At 37.1% G+C, this 22,422-nt stretch overlaps 2 protein-coding genes across 6 annotated transcripts; one reads left to right on the top strand and one right to left on the bottom strand.

Moving 5' to 3' along the window:
* Positions 1 to 913: 913 nt before the first annotated feature.
* LOC135607710 (probable inactive ATP-dependent zinc metalloprotease FTSHI 2, chloroplastic) lies at positions 914 to 10,997 on the bottom strand. 3 transcript variants are annotated; one of them, XR_010485234.1, is made up of 13 exons: positions 9,616 to 10,996; positions 7,656 to 7,828; positions 7,266 to 7,367; positions 7,000 to 7,164; positions 6,199 to 6,339; positions 5,079 to 5,237; positions 4,665 to 4,750; positions 4,405 to 4,483; positions 2,649 to 2,771; positions 2,517 to 2,573; positions 2,194 to 2,432; positions 1,239 to 1,576; positions 914 to 1,109 (listed from the first exon to the last, which is right to left on the bottom strand). XR_010485234.1 is itself a non-coding variant. In XM_065099721.1 (12 exons), the coding sequence occupies exons 1-11, from the start codon at positions 10,937 to 10,939 to the stop codon at positions 2,217 to 2,219; spliced, it is 2,625 nt and encodes an 874-aa protein (XP_064955793.1). In that variant the 5' UTR covers positions 10,940 to 10,996; the 3' UTR covers positions 1,083 to 1,576; positions 2,194 to 2,216. The 3 variants fall into 3 exon arrangements, 1 of the variants encoding a protein (XP_064955793.1); XM_065099721.1 differs by having other exon boundaries at positions 1,083 to 1,576; XR_010485235.1 differs by lacking the exons at positions 914 to 1,109; positions 1,239 to 1,576; positions 2,194 to 2,432 and adding an exon at positions 3,567 to 3,691 and having other exon boundaries at positions 2,520 to 2,573; positions 9,616 to 10,997.
* Positions 10,998 to 11,257: 260 nt separating this feature from the next.
* Positions 11,258 to 19,887, top strand: LOC135583893 (tryptophan--tRNA ligase, chloroplastic/mitochondrial-like). Of its 3 annotated transcripts, none has more exons than XM_065099716.1 (15): positions 11,258 to 11,378; positions 11,481 to 11,621; positions 13,099 to 13,186; positions 13,721 to 13,762; positions 13,978 to 14,067; positions 14,158 to 14,280; positions 15,466 to 15,537; positions 15,769 to 15,881; positions 15,988 to 16,009; positions 16,117 to 16,182; positions 16,390 to 16,446; positions 17,195 to 17,241; positions 18,789 to 18,870; positions 19,017 to 19,106; positions 19,340 to 19,887. In XM_065099716.1, the coding sequence occupies exons 1-15, from the start codon at positions 11,308 to 11,310 to the stop codon at positions 19,472 to 19,474; spliced, it is 1,239 nt and encodes a 412-aa protein (XP_064955788.1). In that variant the 5' UTR covers positions 11,258 to 11,307; the 3' UTR covers positions 19,475 to 19,887. The 3 variants fall into 3 exon arrangements, with proteins under 3 accessions (XP_064955788.1, XP_064955789.1, XP_064955790.1); XM_065099717.1 differs by having other exon boundaries at positions 19,017 to 19,138; XM_065099718.1 differs by lacking the exon at positions 16,390 to 16,446.
* Positions 19,888 to 22,422: the final 2,535 nt, after the last annotated feature.

Raw genomic sequence — 22,422 nt, 5'->3', positions numbered from 1 at the left:
TGGTCCCTCGATGCTTCGTCCGATTATTCGGCGCATCGTCCTCTCCTGCGGCCTATTGCCCAATCGGTCAGTTGACTCCGCAACTCAGATATCCTTGGCACAATACTCGCTCTTTTTAGCCCAATGCCCGAGTCAACGGCCCGAAGCCTTCTGTCGATACGTCGACCGATCCACCGGTCCGACGTCCAATCTTCTGACATGTTCCTCTGGCACAACATGATTTTTCCTGCTTTAATTGTCTCATCCAGATCGAAACATCCTGCATCACTCAAAACAAAGATTAAAATATAAACATATATCAAGTGGTTTCATCGTGAAAATACGAGATTCAACAAAGTCAATTTTGAATATTATATCCTATCTTGAATATTATATCCTAACACTCTTTTAGGTATAACTTGAATGCCTCAATCTGTGTATTATCGGGCTATGGCTTTATTTCAAGAGCTTTTACATAAAACCAATGGTAAATTAAATCCAAAGTTACTTGGAACCCTCTTCGGAGAGCCCCTTGCAAGAGAGGGTCATTCTGAGAAACAGTGACGCTGCTTCCTTATTTTATGGTTGCAGGAACTTGACCGGAGGCTACTGCAATAAAGGAATGATTATTCTCAACGAAACAACTGAGATTTATAAGACACATTGAAAGAGACTCGAGGATGACAACGATGGATCTCGTGACACTCGAAACTGCTCTCTCTCCCTCGAAGAATCCGTAGTTTGATTCAAGATATAGTTGCCAATCTTTCTTGAAATTTAAAATCTTATATGTACTAAGGGAGGAGAAATTAATTACTTGTAATGTGTTTTCTTTTGATTGGTTGTGATGGGAATGGGAACCATTGATTGGTTGTGCTCAGCTTCTTAATATAATTTTCACTTCTTTGGGAAAAACAAATACAAAACTGTTACATGCTGATATCATTGCTGATCTGACATGTTACTCCTTCCTCGCCACAATCGAATAAATACAAGGTAAAGGCATTGCTTAGAAACACGCTTACTCTCACTTGCACTTTGTCCGATTTATCTTCCAATGAATCTATTTTGGGTTGGCTTTGTCCACAATAAAGTCTGCTCTATGGGGCAGAATCAAGAAATCACTTTACCTAAACATAACAAAAGCACAGTTCAATGATCAAAAGAAATAACAGCAGAGCGCTACAAGGCTTAGAATTTTTTAGTTGGTGGTGGATGAGCAAGGCACAAAATTTGCAGGTTGGAACCTCTTGATTTACCTCCATCCGCTATGAATCTGATCCAAATCAGATATCAGGAATTTGGACATCTTCCAACGAATCTCAACTCTGCATGTGCAATCACATGGATACTCATCATGCCATAAGAAAAAACATGAGAAAAGCTCTCTGACTTTCCAAAGTATCAGCACCACCAGAATGGGAAGTAGCTGTGATGCTATCTTGCTAAGAAGACATATCGGCACCATAGTGATGACGCCAATTGTAACAATATGCTCCAATTTTTAACTCGGGAACAGGGACTGATTCTGAGCACAGCAAATTGGAAGGATAATAACTGATCCATATGTGCCAATCCCAAATACTGCGGCAGGCATCTATCAAGAAACAATATCATGGGTTTAATTCAGTCCATAAACATGAAGTGAATTGAAAAACCAAGATGAAACCATATGGATGAGAAAATCAAGCAACGGAAATGATCAATGGCAATAAAAGCCTGCTATTTAGCAAAGACTACTCAAACCATTTACTGTTGAATTGTTGCCGTGGCAGAAAAGAGATGCCATTCTCTTGGTGTTTTGTTAAAGGCAGGAGCAACCATAGGGCCGTGTCCAGTGTCAACCATAAAAATTTCCTTTATATGACAGTCATTTAAAATTGACACTTTCAGCATAATATAAGACTACATAATTTGCTTGATAGATGTGAACTGATGGTTATGATGCCGGATAATGAAAGGAATGCAACTTTTATACATGAAAATCTCCATTATTTCAGATCTAAAAGAGAATGGTGTAAAGTCCTGGAAAACAATAACATGTCACAGATTCTTGCTTGCTTTTGCAAAGATTACCACAACCAAAAAGGTGGTCTGATCTTTCCAACAATGGTTGCCCCGAAAAAACTAATTATGGTAAAGTGGGAGAACCATTAAAAAATTGTGAACAAAACAAGCAATTCAAGCACACATAGCCATTGATTTTAGGCATACCTAAAGATAATTCTTCTAGCATATCAGACAAGGCTTCCCTGAGCTCGTTCCTTCCCAGCCATCATCATTTGTTGAAATTGCAAAAGCTTCGTTTTCCTTATATCAATAATATTTTTCGGCATCTGCTCAACATGACCATATTCCTCCACCAGGCGAAAGAACTCCTGCTTGGTGAGACTTTTCTTCTGAACTAATTGGTCAACTATCACATCCATTAACTCTTTATTGCGTCGCAATATCTACAGAATATCAATTCGATTATGCAATTTAATCCACATAACTAAGATTTACTAAAAGTAAGGTTACAGGAACATAGTAAATACCTCTTTTGCTCGATCATAGCAATTGTTCAGTAACCGCTGTGCCTCCAGATCAATATCCTGGTTAAATATTCATTGTCAGACATACAACACTTTTGACAGTGCATTCAAAAATTACAAAATTATAGAAGGTACATTGATCCGATCTGCAACCCAGAAGTTGGACAGTCCATGATATTTTTCTGAGAGGCCACCAAGAACAAAGGAACGTGCAGCTGACCTTGCATTGTCTGCTGTTTCTGCCCAAATTGTACTCAGCTGTAATTGTATGTACAACATTTTCATCTTAGTCACATTGGTTCCAAGGGACACTGAGCAACTAAATTTTTAACACAGCTAACCAATCTATATTAACGACATTAAAGATGTACACCGGTTGGTAATGCCTGAGTACTAGATAAACTGAAGAACCATATTCAGAAAGAAACAAGGAAAATATATATCATTAGTCATTACCAATTGAAAGCCCATTATGATGTGTGTATTATCAAGTTGGTGACATCCAGTATAGAAAGAAAACTGAAAAATAATAATTTCATTTTCACCCAAAACATATAACATGTGAATTGAACCAGCCTGCAATCCATTTGATAAAGAGGTCAACTCAAATCATACTATCAGACAATTAACTCGTTTTCAACAACATTTGACCTTAAACTCAACATATAGTCATATACTGTCTAATCAACTCAGCAGTAGTAAGCAGCACATTGTTTTTGGTAATGATAGTTTTAACACGCATAACTTAGTTTATCACTCAGGTCAATTTGCGATAGTTAGAAGAAGCGAAATGATTAATGTTAGTAGTAAGAGAGGAGGCAGAGAAAACTATAAATAAAGATTTGAATACTCTAAACATATGTCTCTTTACGGACCTGAATGATGGCAAAAGATCCGTGTAACCGATTCCAAATAATTGAGACTTAAGGCTTAGTTGTTGTTGTTGTCATCATCAATTTGGATCAATCGTGTCAATGCGTAATGCTTGAAATCAGACCATTAATTAATCAGGTTAATCCTGTCAACCTAAATATAACCCAAGGCCTCTCTTACCATGTCGTGTTTGTGGTGGGTCCAGAATTGCCACCCCATGGCTGGATAGTAGTACTGGGCTACTAAAGTAAGCTCTGAGCACCAGGCCATTTTCATGCAACTTGTTTGAACAATATATCTGTGACCTGTTAGAATGGTCATTGCATGTAAGATTTTTCAACGGCTTCAATGAGCCCTAGCATCCCTTGCAAGAATGAGTTCTCTTTCCCATTGAAGCATTAACATAATTAATGCAGATTCAAGGCCAAGCATAATAGAGAACAAAACAATAGATACATTATGTGCAACCAACATAATTAGAAGAACCAAGGATTTACTATGCTAGTGCATAGTGCATGCTACACAATTGTCTTAGATATGGCATCGACATGCAGTGGATCATAAACAGGGAAATGGCATAGTGCAGCACCAGTGGCATGGTACACAGCATGAACCATAAAGAACTATGACAAACAGGGGCTGACTATAAAGCATGACCTTGTGAACCAGGGCTACTCCAACTCAAAAGACCTGTGAGTAAGAAGTGCTGCGAAACAGATACAGGCTAACTTACTCTAAGTTACATATCACTACGTATCTACAATTGAAACAAACCCCGCAAAAATAAAATTTATGCTTTATTACCTTTTAACTAGCAGAATCAAAGTTAACACAACTATGACAATCAATCAAGTCAAGTACAAATCAATCGTGAATTCGTAGAATCAAGTATAGCAGGTTTTTACTTCCTATAATATATCATGTAAAAGGACAACAATACAAGCAACAACGGATTAGTCCCTTTCAACAAATGTGTCCTTCCAAACAAGAAAATTAAATATGGTACACCTTCAATTACCTGATTCTCACCAAACCAGATTTCATCAGCAGCCCGAGGGGCTATCTGAACAGTGATATGATCAATCAGGGACTGGCGGCTGTAAAAATAAAAAAACACATAAGCCAATCATTTAAAAAAAATTGCTCAACTTAAAATAAGATACAGCTAAATTCAGGTTCTATTGCCAAAATTTTTACACCCCATATGCTATTTAAAGTGCAATATTGGAACTTGATGCACCAAGAAACAAAAATTTTGGTTCCAAAAGAAAGAAGTACCTAAGCATTCCTTTTGTAAATTTAATATGATCCATCTTGACTCGCACATAACCCAATTCTCTGCCAGCTCGAGGTGCAATGGTTATCTGGATGGAGAAACAAGGCTTCAACTACTAAAAATCATATAAATGCAGCTTCAATTGATGACTCTAACTAGCTTCAGGAAGATTATTATGCATATAAACATGTAAGAATACAAACATGTCCCCATGACAGGTGCGAGTGCCAAATCGGCAGTATAGTTCATAATAAGATCATAGCTGCAATTAGTATTGGCATAATGATCACTAAGTGTCTATTCCAGACAGATGGATGCATGATTAAATAAATATAATGAATTGATCCTGTGAGTAATCATGAAAAAGTGCTGCACAGAAATGCGTCAATTTATAAAGCAGAGAGTACAGACAGTACAAACTCAATGTTCTTTAGATCAGGGAAGTTGACAGCTACAATAGCCATAGCTGCTTCATTTAGAGCCAATCGTTTCCACATCTCTGGCCTCCTATCCTTTTTATCAAGCATTCCTCTTTCTTCAATTTGTGCAGCTTGTAATAAGTCATCAGTTGTTATCTGGACCAGTGCAAATAATTTAATAAAATAGGTTAAGGACACCCTGATAAAATATAGCAACCATAACAGAAAAGCATCAAGAAGTGCAATCACAATCAGATATTAGCATTGAGTGACATCCTTGATGTGCCAAGTCCATCATTCTTTTATACTCCACAATAATATACAATTTGATTTTTTTAATTGATCTAGACAAGAAATATGGTGCAAGAGCATTTTTATACCCTTCCAAGCCCCAGCTGTCAGAGTGATCAACCACAAAGGTGGGAAAAATGTGCAGATTACACAAGATGGAAATCAATCCTAAACATCCCCATGATAGGGGGGGGGAGAGAGATAAAGAGAGAGAGAACAAACAGCTAGTGATACTAATAATATATACTAAAACAAATACAATAAATGTACATCAATTTTGCAACGTTGGAGACAAGTCGCTCGTAATATATGCAATTCTCACAAGATACAAAATGACAATAATTTAAGAACAACTTAAACTAGATAATCTAGCTCCGTTAATTAGAGAAACATACAACAGAACAGAAAAGCTGGAAAGTAGAATAGACTCTCTCTCTCTCTCTCTCTCTCTCTCTCCTTATTTCTACACAAGACAAAAAAGAAATGAAATTTACTAATACTAGAGAAAGTAGGATATTTTTCTCTTTTTTGTTCATTTTTGACCAGTGATGTCCATGCGGTGGCCCAGAAAGTTAATGGTCTGAATGCAGAGTAGCTTATAAGTGATAATATAATTATAGCATTAACTAAACTGTTAGTTCATCCGACAATAATCTTATCCAACCACTGTATTAATGCAGTATTTCACAAACTAAACAGTCATCCTAGACAATGAACATCTCATATCAGGATGCATTTGTGCAACCAAAAAGAGTGATATCAGTTAACTACTTAATATATATTAGAATCATCAAAGAATTAGACCGACTTGCAAGAGGTAGTTTACCTCAGACCTTCCATCACGTATCATATTAATGGCAGCAATTTCAATAATGTTTGCCAGCTCAGCACCAACCATTCCATTAGTCATACTGGCAACTGCCATATAATCCACATCATCAGCCATTGGCTTTTTCCGAGCGTGAACCTGTTAGGAACAAAGCCAAAGTTTTTTCGTTGCAAAAAAAGAACATAAAATCTTTTAATTTATTTTGCTTCGGCAGAAAACCTATAAAAAAAAATTAGTTTGAGTGCTGCATGTTTGCGTGCTTAATATAATAAAAAGAACATATATAGCTGAACTGAACATATGAATTTAAACAAATGAAGCATCTAAAAAGCTGAAAAAAAGAGACTTTCACTCAGAGTATAAAGCCAAACAAAATTAGGAGAGCACAAAAACCTAAATATTTGACTCAGCTTTCCCTTGAAATTCTCAAAAGAAGAAACATTAAAATGACCAATTTAAACAGACATTTGCAGGCTCAAGCCAAAATAAGAAAAACTGTATAAAATGACTTTTACAGAAAATACACTACTGATGCAGCAGATTCTATCATGTTTGTAATGCAAAGCTCAAAACTAGGGCTGTTGGCTTTTGCAAATACAAATCTCTTCAACAATGAATTGCCATAGGAATCATAAAAGCTAAAAGGCCAACCCTATGAGCATGTACAGATAATACAGAATAGGTAAGCAGGCAGAAGCTCCTACAAGGAAAACTGGTCATTGGAAAACCCATAGAAACTTTTGACTAAACATCTCATGTCAAATGAATTATCACAGTTAGTAAATTAGACTTTAATACCTTCAGAATCTCAATTCGACCAATTAGACTAGGCTTTGGTATGAATATTTTTCTATCAAACCGCCCTGGTCTCACAAGAGCTGGATCAAGGATATCTGGTCTATTGGTTGCAGCTATGGTAATTACATTGCCTCTTCCTTCAAAGCCATCCAAGCATACAAGGAGCTTCAGTGATTACAAGAAGATAAGGATGTCAAATATATTAAACTTGTAAGATAATCAACTATAATACGAATAGCAGCTGTTCACCATTTCCTTTCTTTTACCTGATTGAGTGTGGCATCTCGTTCTTGTCCACCAGAACCCTTGATAAGACCACGTTCTCTTCCAACAGCATCTAGTTCATCAATAAACACAACAGCAGGAGCCTAGAAAACATTCAGAAAATATTTTTTAAGGTCAAACTGAGGCCAGCAATAACATTAGACTTCAAATAGCAAATAAGTGTAAAGTGATCAGCATCTCGGCATATAAACAGCACTTTTACACTAAACATGTAGTATAAGCGTAAACAAACAAACAAACAAAATAGTATACAGAGATAAGAAATAACACTAAAAAGATTAACTAAAAACATGGGGAAACTATAATTTACTGCTATGTTGAGCATATGAAATTGTTAGAAAGAAGATTCAATGCAACTCGCCAGGGCTTACATTTTCCTTGGCTTCTTGGTACAGTGCACGAACACGAGAAGCACCAACACCAACATATATTTCCACAAATTGTGAAGCTGAAATTGAAAAGAAGTTCACACCAGCCTCACCAGCAACAGCTTTCGCTAATAATGTCTTACCCACACCAGGAGGCCCACACAGAAGTATGCCACCTATATCATAGCAGTATTAGCAGATATATGAGACCATAATGTTGAATGAAGGCTTTTATACATAATAAACTGTATGTGTTACAATTCTGGAGAAGGAAGAATTATTAAGACCTGTAGTGTCTGATAATCATTTAGTAATTAATAAAATCAAACTTTGAAGCTTCAGTATCTGATAATTTGTTAAGTTCTGATATAGAAAATAGAATAAATAGTTTCAGAGTGTTGTAATTTGTAAATATTCACTAAGGCCATTTCCTTTATTCTTACTGGTTCCTACTGTTTCTGCCCTACGTCTGGTTTAGGTGAAAAGGTGAATCATAAAGGGCGAAAAGGAATAATCAATATCAAGTCCACATCAAAGAATCACATGTGATTAATGGGCATGCCCTATCCAAAAAAAAAAAGATGAAACAATAATCTGAAGTAGTTACCCAACAAGAACCAGATGGACTCAATTTTTTGATCCGGCCTAAAACACATCACCAACTAGCTTGACAAGTTCAAGAGAAATTACCTGTTGTAGATGCCTCAAATTAGAAAATAGATACTTGCATACAGAGATTCAGCGAGAAAATAGTCAGGTTCTACCTGATAAGCTCAATCTCTTCAGGATACTAAACTTTTATACTTCACAACATATGCAGAAATTGGCAACACCATGGGAGATAAATATGTTTGCAAATACTCCAAATTTTGTATTAATGGTCAAGTCTTGCCCTAAATATCCAGGTTGCTTAGGAAATTTTTGAGTTCACCAGCTTTTCCAGTTATGCAAACTGGCAAAATATTGATGAACGAGTCATCTCAGATTTGTTTTAAGCAACTTCCAAGTTGCTGAGAAATCTTTAGACGCTTTAAGCAACTACAAGCAGAACACCTATTCACGGTTTCAAGTGCTAATGTAATATAATCCATTCAAAGCATTTAGCCAGCACTTGTCATACTTCCATGTGGCTTCAAAACAGATAACTACATTTATCCAGCACTTTTCATGCATTCATGTGACTACAAAACAGATGACAATTTAAAGGAATAATATTAAAGAAACAGATGACTACACAGTAGAAGAACTAACAAATGATACAATAATAGAGAAGTAAAAGAAATATGTGCTTAACAGGATTATGATAGCATATGCACCGATTATCTTGCTATGACATAGTGCTCTCTCTCAGTATAACCATATAACCATGAAAAATAATAACAGACACAACGTACAGCAATAATAACAATAACAACAACGACATGTCATCTTTGCGACTATTTGGGGTAACATACCCAACCTCAACACATAAATCAAGTAATGTGATACAGCATGGAGAATCATGTAAACTTTGGGTCAGTGGAATATTTCGTAAAGACCATAAGCAAAATGAAAAAAACCAACAATGGAAAGCAAATTTATGTGCTCATGCTTCAAACTTAGGAATAGGCAGATTATGAGTTATAGCATCCGTATCAGATCATGCATGTTCTTGATGCATCTTTTAACCAAGTAACAAGCAATTATCCTGTAGTTAACTATTATTTTAAGAATTCAACATAAAGAATGCCAATCAAAGCCAAGTAACTATGAGTCTGTGGCATAAGCCACTATACATGGATTAACTAGCTCAACATAACCTGTGAAGAAAACTATTTTAAGCCTCACTCTTCAGAACTTTGTTCCAAAATGAGAGACTGAATAAGACATTGACTATACATGCCTAGTGTAACTCCAATGAGATTGTCAGACTATAATCTGCATTAAGAAGAAACACTATAACAATCTAAACAAGGACCCTTACCTGGTATTTTGATGCCTCTTCTCCTGTACATTTCCCCCAATGTGAAGAACTTCACAATCTCCTCAAGCTCTAGCCTTATTTTCCCAAGACCAGCAACATCGCTAAACTTGACATCGACTCCCCTCTCCAAGTATTGTGGTACTTTACTATTCGCTCGCCTCACCCGAGCACCTGACTGCATAAACTTCATTGCCATCTTCATATAAGGATTCTGCTCATCTCCTCTCTCCTCGCTCTCATCTTCCCCTGGTCCCTCAAGTCCTGCCATTTCCCTCTCCAACTGCCTCATTTTCTTCCGTTCCTCGGCCTCTGCCTTCTCAATCTTCAGCCTATCTTCATAATCCTTCTGCTGCTTCCTATAATTAAGCACAACAGTTCTGTAGAAGACGTAGAATATCACGAACCCAATAGCAGTGGCAACATTCTTGTCCCTCGCCATATCATCCCACATATAGGCCATCCGCTGATAATTCTTTCTAGCCTGCCGTAGCGACTCCTCGTATTTGGCCTTCTTAATCTGTTTCCTCCTCTTCCTTTCCTCCGCCTTCTTCTGTGCCTTCATAATTTTCTCCATCGCCTCCCTCTCTGCCCTCACTCTTGCTAACTCTTCTCTCCGCCTCTCTGCCAGCTCCTTCCGTGCATTCTCAAGCTCCAACACACGCTTTGACTTGGGTTTGGGCTTCTCCACTGACAGAAAGTGGCCTGGAATGTTTACCAACCACCCCAAATAGGGGGTGGGGACTTCCGGCTTCCGGACCGGGGGGGTATATGCATTGATGCAAAAAGAATCCAACTCGAGCCGATCCCAGGACTCCCAAAACCTCTCATCCCTCTCGGCCGCCGGCAGCACCGCCCGAAGGACCCTGGAATCATCGAGGACGACGAGCACCAGGTTCGGCCGCAGCTTCAAGGTGACGGAAGGTGGCTTCACGATATGCCGGAGCTTCCCTTCGTCCCTAAGGGTCAAGATTTCGGTATATGGAATACGGTCGCCGACAGTGGGGAGGCCGCGGGACCAGGATTTGAGCTCCTCAGGGGAAAGGGTCTCCGCCGGGCGCTTTGGCCTCGGCTTCTTCTCGGTGACCCCAGCGTGAGCACGTGGCAGCGGAAGCGAGGAGGAGATGACGGTCATGGTGACGGAGAGCTGGAGCAACATGGTGCAATTCTTCTTGGCTTCCTCCTCATTCTGGTCATCTAGCGGTGGATTGACGGAATTGCGTGGAACGAAACATTTTCGCGGAATCGAGCGGAAAGGGGCTTTTGGTGGGGATGGGGCGAGGGGGAGGGAGGAGAATAGGAGAGAGCTCGATGCAGCGAGCTCCATGGTCCAGGAGGGGGTCGGAGAATAGGGTTTGGATCACATCGACGAAGCAATAGCGTCTCTCAACCGAGAAAGGATGGGAACGGCTGCGGATAGATCACAGCCATTTGTGCTCGCTGTGATTCGTGTAGGAAACTTTAAACGTTGGGCCCGGCCCATCAAAGGCCCCGTCAAAGAACGAGCTTCGTTTCAAAACGGTATTCTTTATGTATCTGTTACATTATATTAAAACGGCACATAATTCATGATTGTTTGATATGACCGTTATATAATATCCGATATATCCGATATTACTAACGGTCCTCGTAACGCTAAGAGGGAGAAGTGAGGTGGGAATAAGGGGAGAGAGATTAGCGCTGCGAGGATTGGCGATGGCTCGCGCTCTCCTATCTCAGTTGCTCATCCTCTCCGACCGCCCCCCTCGCTTCTCCACATCGATCATGTCCGTGCTTCGCCATTACTGCGTCTGCTTGGGTTTCTTCTCTGTCTTTTCGGATTTCGATCTTCCGAGTCGGTGAACTTATTTCTTGGTAAATCGAAACAGCGGCCGTGGTCGAGATCTCACAAGAACCCGAGGAGCTGTCCCGTCTCGTTTCCCTCTCTTGCCCGGCTTGGACTTTAGATGCAATTGCACCGCTTCCTCTCCTGTGGCCGAGGCCCCGGGGGTTTCTCCCAGCCCTATTAGGTAAGCGTTTGTGATATTATCTTTGTTGTTGGACTGCTCAGATGCTGTTCCGGGCGTCCCATGTGATTTTTACGGTTTAACATTAACATTGCTTCCTGGTGCCTTTCGATGGAAAAAGGTCTAAACTTTGATCCAAGAAGAGCTTTTTCTGGTCTAATCAAGTCGATTGTTTATAGTCGTATAGACTGTTAGTGGTTAGTGACTGATGAACTTAATCGATAAATCTTTCTTTCCAAAGGAATCAATTTGGAGCTTCCTTGGGCTCATTGAAGCTTTCCTAATTCAGTTTTGATTCTCGCCATCTTTATAGCGTTTCATCTTTCAATGTCTTGACTATGGTCATTCTGGCAATGTACTTACAATTTGTCTCCGTATATGTCTGTTTATTTATCTAGTCAGTCAGTAGGATCTTATTATATAATATGTTCTACTATTAACTATATTGATGCAAACATAATTTTCTGGTCATATCCAATTCCAATAATCAAATATTTGAACTATTCAGTGTTAAGAACTCTAACTTCTATCTAAATCAGTAAATCTCAGCATTTCACCTGGGTTAATTTGATTGCCTTTTTCTTGATGCTTCAGACATTGTATGCACCAGTATATTGCTCTTTGACCTTCTCTAGTGAATAGTCTTCTGACCTTTATTATCATAAGGAGAGAATTCCGTTGATGTTTCTACTTAGAGATGTTCAATATTCTTTCTTACAAGCATTTCTTTTCTGCAAACTATTTTTGAAGTTTGAGATGCAAGAATGTAGGACCCAATAGATTTGGTGCTTTTGCAAGGTAACATTGGTTCTGCTTGACATGTTTAGTCAGTGAGATCACAGTAGATACTAATGTTTGTTAACAGCATCATCATAGGAATTATATAACTTTAAGCAATTGTTCTCCTGATCTATCATGATGAACTGAGAAATCTTTTCGATGATTTGTCTAACCTATGCTAGGATCATATTGAGAATCTTAGAGAACAAATAGATTTAAGAAGACTATATAGTTCCCAAGTAGTTTAAAAAACTAATGACAAAACCAATCCTGAACTTACAGAAAAATTGAAAAATCTATTTCATTGCTCTATACTTAGCAGCTCGATTATGAATTATAGCTTAAAAATTTAATGACAAAAATCTATCCGGAAATCACAAAAATTTTAGCAGCTTGAGGATGAGTTGTTGGCATTATGATGAAAAATGACACAGTAAAACTGATGCTAGTGTTATGCATGAACAAATGCAAAAAATTTAGATACTTTCTCTTGTTTATATTGATGAAAAGCAGCAGCTTTGGCTATCATGTATACCATGAGATTGCTACTTTTTCATGTAACCTATTGAAGTACATTTTGCTGCATCTTTTATGTGTGATTAACTTTGTGATTGCTTCTTTCTCATGTATCCTATTGAAGTACATTGTGCTGCATCTGTTTTGTGCCATTAACTTGGTTTCTGAATGCTTTAACAATCAGGAAAAGGGTTGTTTCTGGGGTCCAACCTACGGGATCAGTACACCTTGGAAATTACCTTGGTGCAATTAAAAATTGGATTCTCCTTCAGGTTATTTCACTTTCTTTCATTATTATCTTAATCTCACTAAATTACTCAATTTAAATCCGAATATGGAATTCGATCATATGGTACAAATATTGTTGAATGATAAAAAATCAATGCTTCCTGCTCTAGTAATTCTGTAACACAAAATAAACTGTATGTATTATGTGTTACAGTGCTTAGTACTTTTAGTTTCTGTTACTTCCGCAGTCTTCCTTGCATGGTTAACAGCATTACACTACTCCTGGTCATGATTTTAGTTTCTGTTCTCATGTACATTATCATTGTCATGGGTCCATGATTTTGCCAAGTGTATGCCAGTACACCCTTTTGCAGATTGTTGGCTTGTATTGGTCACATGATAATGGTGTAGGGTATGGCAGCTAAAGTTGGATCTTTTTTTAATTTTCTGCTGCTTCAATAAGCATGTATGTTTTGAAGATCAGAATTTCCGAATGACTTAAAAGAAAGAGCCATTGTTCAATACTTTTACATGTTGGCATAATGATGTTATTTTCCTGATCTTGCTATCTGTTGCAGGATACTTATGATACACTCTTCTTCATTGTAGACTTACATGCAGTAAGTTTCCTTGGATCCTTGACTTTTTAATCATGACATGAACTTAGTACTGCTACCTGGTCTAGTATAAGAGTATCTAATATCTCAATTATAACTCCTTTTTTGTTGTAGAATATTATTCTGAATTTGTTAACGTAAATATCATTTACCTTGCTAAGACTTTCTCTTAAATTTGGCTGATTTCAAAATTGTTGATCTTTTGATGTCTTTTACAGATCACACTACCATATGATACCCCAGAGTTGTTGAAAGCAACAAGAAGTACAGCTGCTATATATCTAGCTTGTGGTGTCGACCCACTCAAGGTCTATGAATGTCTTTACTATTCGTAGTTGATATCTTTTGTTATTTTCATTTGCCATCCAGCGTTTTAGAGGTACTGTCTGCATTTTCAGGCTTCAATATTTGTGCAATCTCATGTCCGTGCTCATGTGGAGTTGATGTGGCTGCTCAGTTCTGCTACACCACTTGGTTGGCTGAACAGGATGATCCAATTTAAAGAAAAATCTCGGAAGGCGGTGTGTGCCGCTGTCACAGGCTTTATCACTTTTTTAAAAATTTTCTTTTCTAATATAACGTTCTACTAATTTGTTTTACTTATTTTAACTTCACTATTTTTACATATCTATTTGGATTTATTGTTTACAATAATTACATGTCAAATATCAGTTACAATTTTATATTTAATGGTGAAAATTTTACTTTCATTAGTGACCCATTATCTGAAATGTATATGAATACATATGACAGTAGATAGAGAAGCTGCTTGACAATCTAGACAGGCATTCCAAATCCTAGTATCATCTTTTGAGTCCTTAGGTGGATATCATTCACCATATATGTGGAGCACAGTAGAATTCATGTGGGGTGGGACTTCATGTGCATTCCAGGGAGAGGGAGGGAGTGTGCAGAACTTTTAGTCTGTTTGTTTAATGAATCACCAGAGAAATATATTTGGAACCCTTATTTATTTTAATGTGCTGCTTCTTCAAATCTGATACCTATGTGAAGTGTCATTCTTCTATTCATAGGGAAATGTCTTATCTTCTTTTGGTAGTTCCTTAAGAGATCTTGCTACTTTATGTTCACTTAGCAGAAACACAAACCAGCACAGATGTGTTTAGGTTTGCATGTACCAATGCATGTTTAAGAAGATTGTTGTGGAATCATTGAGAGGAAACCATAAGTTAGGTGTGATCATCACATACCCAAGTTGCTTCTGGTCCAGGAAGAAGAGTCTCTCAAGCATTTTCTGTAACTGTAATGAAGGGAAGACCTAAGTTTGAGACTGTTCTACAATTTGAACTCATTTTGAATCCTTTTAAGAACTGATACTGAGTTCCTATTGATACATATTGATCACATATTATGCATTTTTCAAGTACTACTATTCATTATCCAGAAAATGCATAAAACTGTATCTGAAAAGTGAATGGTTTTGGTTTGATATCTGGAGAATAGGACAGTGATTTTAGGAAAATTGCATACCTACATGCAAGTTTGTGCCCAATATGGATGCGGACTTCCTTTTGCAAATATATGAATCTGTATTTATATATTTCAAGCAATCTTCTGGATATCTATATGTTACATTCTCCATTTCACAAAAATTGCATGAGTTTGATACTTTGCTGTGTATGAAAATAAGATAAACGTTGCTTTTTTCTTGAAGCATTTGAACTAAACTTACTACTCTTTGGTAGGGTGATGAGAATGTCGGAGTTTCACTTTTAACTTATCCTGTCCTAATGGCTTCAGATATTTTGTTATATCAGGTAAATTATCGTCCCAGTTGTATATCTTCAGGGGCTGTTTTACTATGAATAATAATATGTAGTTGGAAATGACTTAGCTCTGTTAGATTTTGAGACTATATTACAGTATATATTTGGCTTTTAAGCTAATTGGTTCTATTCCTAGAATTTTTCAATATGGACAACGTGCTATCAATCTATCAATCTGACATTTAATGATCTGTCACACTATTCTTGGTCATGTTCGTGCAGACTGATTTGGTACCAGTTGGTGAGGATCAGAAACAACATTTGGAACTTACTCGTGAACTAGCTGAACGCATAAATTATTTATACGGAGGAAGGAAGTGGAAGAAACTGGGGGGGTAGTAAGATTTATTTGCTTAACACGTTTAATTCAGTGCCAACAATGAACCTTTTTCTTTTTTTTTTATTTTCACCGTAATCTGATGGTCAGTAAACTATTTGCAGGAGAGGTGGTGCACTGTTCAAGGTTTCTTTTTTTCTTAATGGAACTGAATTTTTCACATCGAGCTTTCGAGCATATTGTCTTCGTTGCTTCCTGTATCAATTTTCTTGACATCATCTATCTATTCTTAGGTTCCTGAATCCCTTATTCCACCTATTGGGGCCCGGGTGATGTCCTTGACTGATGGTCTTTCAAAGGTAAAAATTTTCTGAAAGCATTTCATTGAGGCTTATGAAAAAATCTTTATGATATCAAGTTAGACAAATGGTACCCATGTTCTCAGATGGGTTCAAGCTTATTTGCTGATACTCAGTAGACCCTTTAGACCTGTTGGTTTTCCTCCATTATTTCTCTGCTTGTAGTGTAATATAAAATCTATGATTTTCACTTGTTGTGGTTGATAGATGTCGAAGTCTGCTCCTTCAGATCAGTCTCGGATCAATCTTCTTGACACAAAAGATGTAAGGAATTGATGCCAGATAGGATGATTCTCTTACTGATGAGCTGTATCTTGCCTTGCATTCTCATTGCTATTTTAAATTGATGATTTAATATTTCTTGTCTGCTAAGAAAAGAGGAAATGCTGATGAATTAGAGGTGCATTTGGAAGAAAACATGATACATATGCTTGAACATAGAAGTAGAACACACGATAAGGTTTCTGACATTGAAGAACTTCGGTGGCATATTTACTGTTGGATTTCACTTCTGCCTTTTCTCATTGCTCCTTAGTCTTCACAGCTCATGGTTTGCTCTCTGTCTTATTCATGTCATTATTGTGAGCTATTAACAAGCATAATCTGAAGCATTCTTAAGTGTTTAAAGTGTACATATTCCTTTCCTGTCCAATATTATTTCTAGCTATAATTTCAAATAACTTCTAAAGGGAGCATCGCATTTGGTCCTTCATCATGTCAGATTAATCAGGTTTGGACGTTAAGTAGATGATTGGAATTTCAACATAAGCTATTTATCTTCACGTCAATAAATGGATGGACTAAAAACATGTTTATAAAATTTTGAGACTAGTTTGGCCTTCTACTTTCTTCATATTCCTTTTAATTAACATGAATGTGATGTTGAATAACCATGTAGCACTAGTATTTTATTAAACATAGTTGTTATTGAGTTTTATTTTGTTGCCTCTTTGAAAGTTTGAGTAGTCTATTTTCCTTCTATGATTTCAGAAATGTTCATTTTTGTCTTTAGGTAATTGCAAACAAGATAAAGCGTTGCAAGACCGACTCACATCCTGGGTTTGGAACATAAAACCTTCTGAAATTTATTTGGTTGTAGTTGTCCCTTGAATGCATTTCCTTGTGTGATCAACACCAGCAACTGGACTTTGGCTTGTTTCAGTTTTTAATTCTTGTTAGAAGCCTGAATTTGTTTCTGTTTTTTTTCATATGTTCCTGATTGATGCCCCTGTATATGAATTTGCATAGGCCATTTTATGGCAGACTAGGGATCTACCGTTTACAACAAGCCTTTTTTGTTGTATGGTAGTGGGCAAGGTCAAGGTCCTTGGTGCATACCGTTACTGATGAATTTTTGTGCCTATTAAAGAGTTTAGAATTCCTGTTAGTTGTAAAGTATCTTCCATGCTTGTTTAGAAAGAGATAACAGATCTAAGTGCTTCATATGGGTAATTAAACATAAACCTTCAATCACGATTTGACAAACCAGGTGGAGCAGTACATATCACCTGATGCATACTGGTCCGCCTGTGGACCAACATAGGATTTTGGATGGTCCACTTGCGAACAAGGTTTACTATTTAGTAAGCTTTGTGAATCATGCTTACTGTCTGGTCCAGACCTGGTAATGAGCTTGGACCAGGTGGTATGTCTTTTTTCCTAATAAAAAACCTAAAAATAATCCTCTCTCTCATGTACTCATGCATGCATCCTTTGTAGCCTTACCGCCTTCTAACCCATGTCTGTCATCAGCCACTGTTACCGCAGCCCCCACTTCTACCGAATCAGTACTTCTCTTCCACCTCTGCCACCACCTCCTCTTCTTCTCCACCAAAAACAAAAACAAAAAAAAAATCCTTCTATGTACCATGATATCCATTGTACTTGGTATCGATTTTCTGAAACAAACAGAACCTATCTTTTTAACAATCTTAAATATCTAATCTGCTTTGTCCATAGATTAAGATTGAATTATATATATCGAGTCAACAATAAACATTCTATAAAGTTTCTCCAACCAAAGTTGTCTTGCCAGATGCTAATCTCTGATTCTGTTTGCAGACACATTCCTTGGTTTAGGACTGACTACCAATCCCAGACAAAATGCTAAAAATTCCTTCAAAATAGTAAGATACTCAGGGCTTCTTATTGACCAGAAGAAATTATTGGATTGGTAGGTAGAGGATGGGCATCTTAATGCAGAAGTCTGTTTTCTCAGAACCTTTTTTAGTATGGCTTCTGGCAGAGGCTGTTTTGGCAACAAACTAGGATCATCATATATTTGAGGTCTATTCCAGTCATTCAGTTGAAGTTTGTTGTTCATTGACAACTAGATCCTTGATAATTGCCTACATTCTTCAGTTGCTGAATCTTTCACAATTATGTCTTCCATCTTACAATAGATGAAGCTGTCTAATGAATGCTCAAAGTCCAATACTTACACTGCTTTAATACTTTTGATACTGGGAATATGTTACATTTATATATTTGCCTCATGATGGATGATCATGTTTGTATAATGACTTAATGCTATGCTCGATATAGATCCTTCTACTTATCCCAATTAATAATCTGAGACAAATTTAATTGGTCTTACCAACTTCCAGATTGGAATTTGATAATCCAGAAAGACCTGAATGCAATAATCTTCTATCCATCTATCAGATTATTACTGGGAGGACGAAAGAGGTAAATTGTCATATATGTATATGGTAGAGCTACCTGAATCTTATATTTAATGTGCATATTCTGTTCTCTTATTGCCATATGTATGGAAGTTTAGTGTTTGTGAGAAATTTTCATGTAACGTATTGGCAATTTTTCCATATTTACAGGAAGTTGAACATGAATGCCGAGATATGAACTGGGGAACATTCAAAGCAACCCTCGCAGATGCTCTAATTGATCATCTACTCCCAATTCAGGTTACATTTGGATATCATTACACAATTGTTTGGTACGACATTGCATACATATCTAGTTATATACGATATTGTGCTGTCACAATACTTATAAAAGGTTCTCGTGCGTGAAAATGATTTCTGATAGTGAATAAGTCCTGATGCGCAAATGCTTTCTTTCACGTGAATGATTCATTTTTGCATTGAGTAGAAAATATGAGCTCGAACGCAACTACTGATTGTGGTTCTCTTCCCAGGCTCGGTACTCGGAGATCACCTCTGATCCAGCATATCTGGATCAGATTTTGTCAGAGGGGGCTAGAAAAGCAGCCGATATAGCAGAAACCACTCTCAATAATGTCTATCAAGCTATGGGGTTTCTGCAGAGATAGTTTTGTTCCAAGATAACTTCAGTAGCTTCGGATGCATTTGAAGGGGAACCGTCAAGTTAAAGTGTGACCGTGCTTTGAATTCTCCAGGCAATTCACTGCATAAGTGCTGAGTTATCCTCTCATTCTTCGAACAAAGAGCAGCATTCATGATTAGTCCACAGCAGATGACAAAATTCTTGTGTACTGATAATCATAGTTTTGTGTTTGACTTGATGCAGCAGTAATTTATAAGTAAAATGATCAAAATTTAAGGGTCATTCCATAAATTATTTGGTAGAAAGGCACTTGTGATTTTTAACCTAGAAAAGCTACATCCTCAGAATTAGCTGGAAATATGTATTGCTACTTGCAATTCTGTAATTGAACCCTTTGCCTCAGTTTATAAATTGTAAACTGGATATTTTGTTTTACAATTTGGGGACATTGTAATGGTGCTTTCATTTTGGATATCCCAACTTTTATCAGTATGTGCAGTAAATATTGACGAGAATTTTATCCCGATCGAAAATCTCTTCCTGTGCGCCAGCTTGATGGGTAGAAGATTTTTTTTTTTTTCAGCTTTGAGCAGTGAAAAAAATAAATAAAAACGGATGAAAACAAGAAACTTAGATGCAACAAAAGTTGATGTTCAAAAATCATATCCAATAAATTTTTGCACATATATGCATGTAAAAAAAGTTGAGGGTTCAAAGTCTTATTCGGTAATTGAAAAATAATAAGAATTTTTATTATTTATTTGAGTTAATCTAAAACATAAGGAGAGGAAAAATTTGGAGTTATTCCAACTTCAAATCCTTACATGGCCAACAAGTTCGATACCCTATCATTTGACAAAGATGGATCAACAAGATGTCTTCTCTTGTACTTCCTCATCCACTTTTAGAGATGCTGCCCTCGATGATCTAGCTAGAAAAACCAAGGCAGGAAGACAGGAATAGTTTGTGGCGAAAACGAAGGTGACCAACTTTTATGAAGACGTGAGATGCCATGCCATGTGCAAATACACTCATGTTCGGATAACGTCTAAAAGGATTAGGATTGTGTGTGGACCTATAGAGTAGCCTGTTGCCCTTGTTTTAATTGACTACTAATGGGTGGGTGGGTTTCATATTTCAATAGGTAAATATTTAACTTTCATTTCATTTTCATGAGAATTTCTTAAATTCATATTGAAATAATATATATATATCATTTTTTTTATTTTAAATAATATATTTTTCTAGTTACAAAAATATTTTTTGTAATTCTAAATATAATTGAAGTAATATTATAATTATAGAATTATTCTTAGTTAAAAGTTTACTAGTTAGCAATCATTGTTTTTATTGTAACACTTAATGTTGTCACTGTAATAGCAGCATTCTTCACGCAATTATCTTATTGTTATTATCAACATCATGGATATCCATGGATAGTTATTTCATTGAATATCTTCTTTCGTGTCACTATCATTATCATTATTTGGTGGGCGACGGTAGTTTTCATCATCGATGTCATCACTATCGATATTGTTATTACGCCCACTATCAAACATGTTATTGTACTTATTTCACAAAAGAAATAATAACTTAAAAATAGAGATAAAAATAAATATGAAGGTTACAACACTATTTTCCTTGGGAGTAAACACAGCCCAAAATTTGTTGCTTTGATGACACCACCATTATTATCATTGCTATCTATCGTAAGATCCTAGTATTATTTGTCATTGTTATCATCATCTCTATCATCATCGTCGTTACCATCTCTACTATTATTTCATCAAAAATAATAACTTAAAAATAGAGATAAATAAACAAATATGAAAAATATAAAAGTGGTTTCCGAGAACTAACCATTCATGTGCCAATTTGCTGCTGCTGCTGCTGATGATGATGATGATATCGACGCTTCTGGTCCTGAGGAGGAGTCGGATGAAGGTTAAACGCCCCTCGTGACAAGTTACAATTTATGGCGCACACAGGCATTTTGTCAAACAGTTGGGGGACCAGAGCAGATCGACCACCACACGGAGAGTGAGCCTTGACCATAGACTTTGCGAGGCACGCCCGTGGCCTAAGCACGCGAGGGTGGACCGCCTCGGGCGCCCACCGCCGCCTACAGCCCGCCCGCCCTCCCGATGCATTGAATCGAGTGCTTTTCCGGAGCTCCTCTTCAGTTCCCTCCAGCGAGCCACCAGCTTTTTCCACAGGAACTGTGATCATGATGCCTGCCACAGCCATCTCCTCCTCCTCCTCCTCCTCCTCCTCTTGTGAGGTCCCCAACTACTGCTGTCACATTTCCCTTGTGTTGTGCTGCGTGACATTAGGCTTAGCTCATAGCCTACATTAGTATCACTCACTCTGCAGGCTTCATTCATTTTCAGAAAATATTTTCATGTATTTGGTAATGTCACAGTACTACCAACAGAGAGAGAGAGAGAGAAAGAGAGAGAGAGAGAGAGAGAGATTCGGTGATGATTGTGTGCATCTTTCCAGCTTCCATGGACTGTTGATCCGCCTACAAAACCTCATGATCACAAAATTCAGAATTATGATCTGTTTTCTCTTTGCTACTGTTTTCTTATATTATTTGAGAGCATGGATGGATATGATTACGTGTAGAATAAGATAAAAGTTGTATTAATGCCAATAGTTTAGATCCATGAAATAAATAAATGTTTTTGTCATTGGATCAGAACATGATTAATTGGTAATCAGAACTGATTCAATATTAAACAGGAAAAGTTATCATGGATGAACAAAGCTACAAGCACATTAAAAGTAAGTATGTATAAAGTCACCACCAAATCTCATCTCATCTCATCTCATCTCATCTCATGTATGATTGATTAAGTATAATTTTGGATTATGAGTTAAAAACCTAAGCTTCTAAGTAGGAAAGACTGTTGAATGACTAGATAATAATGTTGGTAATATTTTTTTATAATGAAAAGAAAATTACGAAAA

This window comes from Musa acuminata, chromosome BXJ2-3, assembly GCF_036884655.1.
Source record: "Musa acuminata AAA Group cultivar baxijiao chromosome BXJ2-3, Cavendish_Baxijiao_AAA, whole genome shotgun sequence".
NCBI classification, from domain to species: Eukaryota; Viridiplantae; Streptophyta; class Magnoliopsida; order Zingiberales; family Musaceae; genus Musa; species Musa acuminata.
Note: the sequence above shows the minus strand (reverse complement) of the source record. Positions and strands in the feature narration are given on the sequence as shown.

What these genes read in the sequence shown, in the direction of transcription:
- LOC135607710 (XM_065099721.1), bottom strand. Translation starts at nt 10,939, where the DNA reads ATGGAGCTCGCTGCATCGAGCTCTCTCCTATTCTCCTCCCTCCCCCTC. An exon ending in AAGAGGCATCAAAATACCAG is followed by an intron (nt 7,829 to 9,615) that starts GTAAGGGTCCTT and finishes GCTATGATATAG; the next exon opens with GTGGCATACTTCTGTGTGGG. An exon ending in ATCTAAAGAACATTGAGTTT is followed by an intron (nt 4,751 to 5,078) that starts GTACTGTCTGTA and finishes TTCTCCATCCAG; the next exon opens with ATAACCATTGCACCTCGAGC.
- LOC135583893 (XM_065099716.1), top strand. Translation starts at nt 11,308, where the DNA reads ATGGCTCGCGCTCTCCTATCTCAGTTGCTCATCCTCTCCGACCGCCCC. An exon ending in AAGTGGAAGAAACTGGGGGG is followed by an intron (nt 15,882 to 15,987) that starts GTAGTAAGATTT and finishes AACTATTTGCAG; the next exon opens with GAGAGGTGGTGCACTGTTCA. An exon ending in ATCTTCTTGACACAAAAGAT is followed by an intron (nt 16,447 to 17,194) that starts GTAAGGAATTGA and finishes TTTTGTCTTTAG; the next exon opens with GTAATTGCAAACAAGATAAA.